Below are 8,642 nucleotides of genomic sequence, written 5' to 3'. Positions count from 1 at the left end.
CTGTAGTAGTAACTACATGTGTAATACCTATCTGTGATAATATATACATGTGTAATACCTGTCAGTAGTAGTAACTACATGTGTTATACCTGGATGTAGTAATATATATATATATAATATATTGCTGAGCATCAAAACTTGGATACACTTTTGTTAGAAAGACTTGTCCTAACTCAGTGCCTCTTGTTTATTATAAAACACAACAAAGATATCTTTATAAAGAAATATTGAGAAGGTTATATAATGATTTGTATACAGATTATACAAACTAGTAAACAGGGTAAATAAGAAGTGGTTTACAGAGTATATAAAGAATGGTATATAGAGAGTGGTATACAGGGTACATAAAAAGTCCTTATTTATTTAGTAAGGGTATCCTCTATAATACAGCCTCATTGCATAAGGTACCTGTATTTATCATCTCTATTATATATAGTGTATTGACTCATTTTCCAGAAGATACAATGTACATGATACAAAGTATATACATGGTATATTTCCGGTAAAGAGGAAAATAAGACATTTCATCTTCAAAAACCTGTAATTGTAGCATATCTCAGGTCTGAAAAAAACAGAGGCAAATCAGTCACTGGGCCAGAGCATTTGGGTGCCAATAGAGGAAGTTTGGGTGTAAAGATAATTAAGATCCCCCACCATGTAACCATCTGAATACATCCATGCTTACATGATTGGCGCCAGGGTCCTGCCCTGCCACAAGGGGCTTATAGTCCCCAAATTTTACATGAAATCAGTAAAGATCCCATCCAAATGCTGCTGGGCATGCAGAGGAAAAACACTCATGATACCAAGATAGTCCCTAATGGAGCCCACCCCATCCCTGAGGACTTACTCCTTCAGTCATAACATGGAAATTGTTGAGATCCCCAAGCTGATATTTCCTGTATGGTAAGAGGTAATCAACAACTTTTAATGAAAAATATTATTCCAGGTGAGCTATTAATAATGTGCCTGTGCTTCTTGTTCTTGAGAGGCCACAATAAGGGAACATAAATGGGAAACTCCAGCACAAGCAAACATGTTATATTTCCTGTGCATGCAATCAATATGAACCAATATCAGACAACTATTATAAAGATGAGGTACCTTACCTACAGAGAATATGGACCTTACATATACCTCATGTATATGTGCATGCATACAAGATGTACTTGATGTATAGGTGTAATCTGATGTATAGAAGGTATATATATACCTGATGCATGGAAGGTGTATATATATACCTGACCTATAGGAGGTGTATACCTGATGTATAGAAGGTATATATACCTGATGCATGGAAGGTGTATACCTGACCTATAGGAGGTGTATACATGATGTATAGAAGGTATATATACCTGATGCATGGAAGGTGTATACCTGACCTATAGGAGGTGTATACATGATGTATAGAAGGTATATACCTGATGTTTAGAAGGTGTATATCTGATGTATATGAGGTGTATATCTTAAGGTTTTTTTTTTCAATTGTCGCCCTTTTACTCTTGGGGAGGGGATACATTTACATGATGTGATCATGTGGACGCTAAGGGCCTGAGGGGCGGAGCCAAAAGGGGCCAAAATAGCTCAAACAATAATTGTCTACTTCCAGATCCAGATATGTTAAAAAACCTTCTCATGGATGGAAATATCCTGATGTGCTTAATCAAAATGTGAATTTCACAACCCCTTGGGTACTAATTCCTCCCTGGTGAGGGGCAAAATTCCCTGCTATACATATATATATATGTAATTTTTATTTTTGACATATCACAACAACAAATAACAATTGCATTACAACTCAGGTGACCTGTTAGGCCCATGGGGCTCTTGTTTTAAAGTACTGTATTAGTTGGATGTGTTGATATTGGCTTCCACTAATAATCCCACTACTTACCTATAATTAGATGTGGGTTACAGGGACATGTCACATGCTTATTAAGTGTGCTGCAAAATATATATATATACTGTGATGCCCATTCATTATATATAATATCTTCCATTGTATATATAAACGAGTACCTGGTAGTATTTGACATGTCCCTATAGACTTAAGGTTATGGAATTATGCACTATAGAAATATTCAAATTTCAAATATTTCATATCAATATGGATTGAGTGTCGGTGCTATATATTTAAAAAAAAAACTGTTCAAAACAGTTGATTCTCAAACAGAATTTGTTCTGTATCAAAAAAAAAAATGTTTTTGGGCTGAAATATCTATCCTAGATGTTATTATTAAAAAGAGTTATACAATACTTATCCACAAGTTTTTGAGTCTTGAACCCAAATGTTAAGCACATGTATCAGTAAACTGAATATTTCTCTTGGAATCTGCTTCAAACTTTGGGGGAAAAGTCCTATTTGTACCATATGCTCCCCTGAGTGATAAAATTAATTTGGAAAAGGAACTGAAATACAAGACATTCTTCATTTTTGAAATTATATCTAAGTTCCCTAAGTTTATGATCTAGTGCCAGTCACTTTTCATAAATAAAGATGATGAGATTAATTTAATATAATAAAATAACCTTGCTATAGTGATATGTACACATATATAGTATAAATATATTTTATTATGAATTTTTTCTTGGACTTAAAATTAACCTAGAGAGGTCAAGTTAGATCAAATGTAAAAATAAGCAGTTAATGTCCTGGGTATAATAAATTGTATTTCATTATAAATATTCTTCGTGTATTTTAGATTTGCTTATATCTGGTAGATTGCAAGATTCTATACCACCAGGTCTAAATTAACATATAGGACAGTCTTTGAAAAATGGGACAAAATCTAAACAAGCTACTTGGGGTGGGCGACTCACTGAGGGTAGGTTAACTAATTTGATTGGTTTGGAAGAACACTGAACAGATGTACATGTCCTTTACCTGTTAACTCACAAAATACATGAACACAAACTTTAAACCATGAATTTATAACACAGGAAAATCAGCAGAAATCAATAAATTTTGCTTACAACAAAGAAGACAAGTGATGTGAATGATAAATGTTGAATCAACTAACTCAGCTTAGCTTTCTGACATCAACTATAAGACAAGACCTCATTAATAATATAAACCAAACCCCTCCCCCCTCCCCAAATCAAACCAAACTAGAATTCTTCAACGAGGCTGTGTACGAAAAATAACATAAATCAAGATGAATTTTAAAATCTCACTTTATATTTGAGTATGTGGTGACTGATTATGACAATATTTCTGCGCTCTTACCGAGTTTGGCATCATTACACCTTCACAATATAAATCCTCAGCAAACTACTTTCATTTGTCTCATTCTGGTTGAAAATGACGTACAACAGATTAATAAATGACAGTGATTCTCACTAATAAGAACTATATCTAAACCTTTGGATTTTAGGCCAACGAAACTAAATTGTCATTTGAATAAATAAACATGTAGCAACTTCACAGACATTTTCTAAGTTCTCAATGGCTCTTTAGAACACTCGAGTTTCTTTCGGAAAAGTTTATAACTCTGGATTATTCCAGCCATTTTAGAATATATTAATGTGTGATTCCTAACACTAATATTTTAAAATGTATGCGTAAATATAATAATTAATATTTGAATATATCAACTAAAATTCTATATTGGTGTTAGTTATACTTCCTGTTGAAAAATAAGCTAGTTTTACACAGCTCCCGTTTATCGGACTCGTGATCTAAGTACAACGGGAGCAGTCATTTTCAAACATTTCTTCTTTGTCGGTCTCGCGAGAGTCTCGTTCTTTATAAGATATCTCATAAACTTTTCTTTATAAGATATCTTATATCTTTTATGAGATATCTTATATAATATATAAGATATCTTATAAAGAAAATTAATTGAGATATCTTATAAAAGATATAAGATATCTTATATATTATATAAGATATCTTATAAAAGATATAAGATATCTTATAAAGAAAAGTTTATGAGATATCTTATATCTTTTATAAGATATCTTATATCTTTTACAAGATATCTTATAAAGTATATAAGATATCTTATAAAAGATATAAGATATCTCATAAACTTAAAATAAGATATCTTATATGTTTATAAGATATCTCATATGTTTATAAGATATCTTATATGTTTATAAGATATCTCATATGTTTATAAGATATCTTATATAATATATAAGATATCTTATATAATATATGAGATATCTTATATAATTTGGTTAAGTACTGGATCAACATTGCTCCATGAATAAATGACAACTTGGCTTGCCATAGTTATGCGTACAAATGTTCTAATGACAGATATGCCCACAAATGCCCGAAACACTGACATGCTCACAAATACTCCAAAGACGGACATGCTTATAATTACTCAAAGGACGGACGTGCGTAAAGATACTCAAAAGACTGATATGCGTACAAACACTCCAAAGACAAACATATCCACAAACACTCCAAAGACAGACATACGTACAAACACTCCAAAGACAGACATACCCACAAACACTCCAAAGACAGACATACCCACAAATACTCCAAAGACAGACATACCCACAGACACTCCAACCACAGACATGCGTACAAACACTCCAAAGACAGACATACCTACAAATACTCCAAAGACAGACATACCCACAAACACTCCAAAGACAGACATACCTACAAACAATCCAAAGACAGACATACCCACAAACAATCCAAAGACAGACATACCCACAGACACTCCAACCACAGACATGCGTACAAACACTCCAAAGACAGACATACCTACAAATACTCCAAAGACAGACATACCCACAAACACTCCAAAGACAGACATACCTACAAACACTCCAAAGTTAAACATACCCACAAACACTCCAAAGACGGACATGCGTACAAATACTCCAAAGACAGACAAACCCTCAAACACTCCAAAGACGGACATGCGTACAAATACTCCAAAGACGGACATGCGTACAAACACTCCAACGACATACATGCGTACAAATGTTCCAAAGACAGATATGCCCACAAATTCTCTCCTAACTAAATAACTTCAGAAATTAAGCATACGATAATAGTGAAATGATTGCATCGCCGAGACTTTAATTCAACTTTTAAACTTAATCTTTGGTAAGGGGAAAGTACCATCATCACAAAATATATCATTGACATTATGATTATAACTGTTATGAAATATTGATTTTCATCATTTTAACACGATTATTCACTGTGAATCCTTTGTAAATGATATAGATATTTATTAGTCGAAATTGAGCATTTATTGAAATGCCAGAATATGGTGTACTTTCATTGTACATTCATCAAAAGTTATATACCAGCAATGTAAAGTGATACATGACATTGGCAAAAAATGGGGACATCTACACATTTTAAAACACGCCACAAACTTGCAAATAACAAGACTTAACACAATGTTACCTTTGTTATGAGCAAGTGCCCTCATATATCATACATTAAACGTCTGTGAAATATCTATTTGTAACACCAATGATAATCAAGGTAAGGCTCGAATGATTTAACTGTTCTTGTTGACAAGTATCAGGTCGCTGCCTGTTACAACGTTCTGTTAAGACCCGCCCTATTCTTATTTAAATACTCATTGCCTCTTGTAGTAGTATTTTTTCTTATTGGGTATGAAGAATTAGGACACTTCGGGATCATATTACCCATTCATAGTTTTACAGATTTCGATCATAGCTCCTCTGGCGATTCTATACGCTGATATTTGGAGCTGCAAATGTCTCTCTGATCACCAAACCAAACCAAACCTCTCTGATCATGACAGTTCTGTCGTACCTGGTATTAGCTATTTAGAGTTTAAATGTTAGCAATTACTTCCAAATACTTTACTATGTCTCCACACATATTTTATATGACATCTTACAAGTCATTTACATTATTTACATTTGCTCTGCAATGTCACTATGTAAACCAAGTAAAAGAAATGTATCCCTTGTCATAGTGCATTAGTCTATCTCACATTATGTGTATAAATCTGATCTTTCCTGTCTCCCTCAATCTTCTCACTTTCTCTATTCCTTTCTCTCTCCTATTACTTTTCTTCTTTCCACTCTTTCTATACCTGATCAGTCGCTGCCTGCTTGTGAAATTTTTAAAAGAGACAGATTTACATAAGTTTCAAACTTTTTTTTTCTGAATCCTTGTTGCATAAAATGTATGTTATACAATGTTATTGTGAAATGAAATAAAATTTAAATCAAGTAAACTTCGTTTCAGGTCATCACTGCTATGAACTGAAATGAGTACTAATAGGAACGTGACCAAAAAGTTAACAAACAGTACGGAGTCACGTTTTACTCTCGTTTGAAATTTTTGAGCGAGCGAGAGGTTTTCTATTCCAGCATGAAACTAAAGCAGTGATATTTATTTCTATTAAAATTACCATACTCTATACTTTTACACAGGAATAAAAATACATTACCAAAAACACCCACCACAATTAATCTTGCCTACATCCGTGACACAGATCAATGCTTTCTAACTGTCCAGCACTTCTGTTTTCCGCTTCTTTTAAACTGAAATGTCTCTATCAGTGTCACTCGGCTAGAGTAACACGACCAGAGAAAAATCCGTCTTTCCAGCTTTCAAAATGAAGTCGATCAGCAATAGCATGTCTAATCTTAGTTCCTTTGCTTTTCTTTAATATCAACAAATAACTGCATTCATATTGCTGATGAACCGCACCTGAAAGCAGTTTAATGTTTGAAGATCTTATCTTTAAACATATTCTGATTTACATATCCCATCGTTTCTTTAATCACAATAATAACTTAAAATATATTTATGTTTTTCGATATATGGGCATCAAATGAAATCTGACTACCAACGGTTACAGCTATATTATTGTATGAAGAGTAATTCCTACCCAGCATCTAGCATGTGTACTTGTGGGTTATACCTTCGTTATATTCTTATGTTTGGGTCGAGTTGGTGTAACCAGTTGTAATGTGTCCGGACTTCCAGCAGGTACTCTCCACAAGGTCTACTCATGGCATGGATGAATCTGTGATGGTGGACCTTATGAAATCGTAACATCTGTAAATTACATCCATTCGTCTACTACTTTTATAAGATGTAATACGATGGATCTTTCTCGGACGAATCAGATCTATTGAACAGCTTCGTATTCTGATTTCTGATGGTTGACTTTTCACAATTATATCCAATACTTTACGACAAAACATGCTTGTATAATTGCTATGTACCTATATGTTGATTCGTGGTTTGATTTCTTCAAAATTGTGTTAACAATCCTCAGATACGCTGTACTGGCTTTAGATTGCACGTAGTTCCAATATTTCTTGGGATTCGCTTTCGCTTCATGTGGGATTTACTTTATCTGTGTCGTTGTTGTCTTCCTGGCCATTCTCGTAATCGGTTCCACTATCCTACAATATTCTTTGTATGTTTTACCGCTCCCTGTTTTTAGAAAATTTGTCTGAAGACGCTGTTTGTGCTATATTTTAACAATGAATAATTGTCCGGTATCATCACATGGCGTTTATCTGTTGATGTTTTAATAGATTCCAATATAATTTTCTTTGTTTATGTTCTAAAGATTATATTTGCACTTACTCTGCTAATGTTTATAAAGATGTTTTTTTCTTTATTCACTTGTTATCAAAGAAAGAAAAAAACAATTGTACTTGAACTAGACCAATGGAGTGAGAACTAAAGTGCCAAATATAACATCACCTCTAAAGTATTTTTTTTTAAAAACTATCTTATATCGACAAAACCTCTCTAACTTTTTACTTCCAAAACAACTCATTTTGTATGCATACACTGAGTGGGTTTTTTTAAATTAAGATACCGAATTAGCTTGGTAAGTATTTAAGCATGACGATTATGGCCTTGGTGTGATCGTTAGCTAGACTACCTAGCATGGGACAATTTTGTTATCTATTGATCAGAAATCGTACGTAAAAGGTATCGCTTACAAACGTTCACCACACAATGGACACGAGTGCAAGTCCCATGTTCGCGGTGCAGAAATTCCCTCTTCTCGAAATTCCGACTTCAATACTAGTAGCACTTATAAACCTTATCTCGACTCACATTATGGAGTAGTGATTTCAACGATAGGGACCTTGAATGTCTATAAGAACTATTACAAATTGATACCTATTTATCGCTCATTAATCAAGAAGAGCGTTATTCGAGTGCAATTAAATTCAAAATGTAGATTCTTCATGGATATACTCAATTGAAAAGACAACTTGTGATTTTAGTAATTCTAAAAGAATTACAAAGGTGATATTCGTTGTAAGAAGGAAAGGTCGCCATACAAAAGAGTGTAAGGTTCTTCGTATAATATGGCATAATAAATTAGAGTAAAGCGCACTAACTGCTTTTATTAAATTGAATTAATCAAAATAAAAAAGAGAAGGTCTTGAAAGAAATAAAAACTTGATACTTGAATAATGAACTGGTGTTTTTATGATAGACATAACAGAGAGCTATCGTGCCTACCCTCCGTGTTACCAATTATTCGAGGTAACATTGAACTCTGAACATTTTAGATAAACGTCTGGTTGGAAAACCTCGTTGGTGAAATACGAGTCAACAAAGACAGCAGGTATCATCGATTACATCGACATTGGTCATTGTGACTGAACTATACAATACACATTCAAACAATTTAAAAAACAAA

The 8,642-nt window shown here is 33.5% G+C and overlaps 1 protein-coding gene across 1 annotated transcript; it reads left to right on the top strand.

Moving 5' to 3' along the window:
• The first annotated feature begins 4,266 nt into the window (after positions 1-4,266).
• Positions 4,267-4,998, top strand: LOC110449549 (endoglucanase-like). The gene has a single exon (XM_021496497.1). It carries the CDS (start codon positions 4,267-4,269, stop codon positions 4,996-4,998), a length of 732 nt encoding a protein of 243 aa, XP_021352172.1.
• Positions 4,999-8,642: the final 3,644 nt, after the last annotated feature.

Source organism: Mizuhopecten yessoensis, unplaced genomic scaffold (genome assembly GCF_002113885.1).
Source record: "Mizuhopecten yessoensis strain PY_sf001 unplaced genomic scaffold, ASM211388v2 scaffold4631, whole genome shotgun sequence".
NCBI lineage: Eukaryota > Metazoa > Mollusca > Bivalvia > Pectinida > Pectinidae > Mizuhopecten > Mizuhopecten yessoensis.
The sequence above is the reverse complement of the archived record's forward strand: the minus strand, read 5'-3'. Positions and strand labels throughout refer to the sequence as shown.

Coding starts and splice junctions, on each gene's coding strand:
- LOC110449549 (XM_021496497.1), top strand. CDS start 4,267: ATGCCCACAAATGCCCGAAACACTGACATGCTCACAAATACTCCAAAG.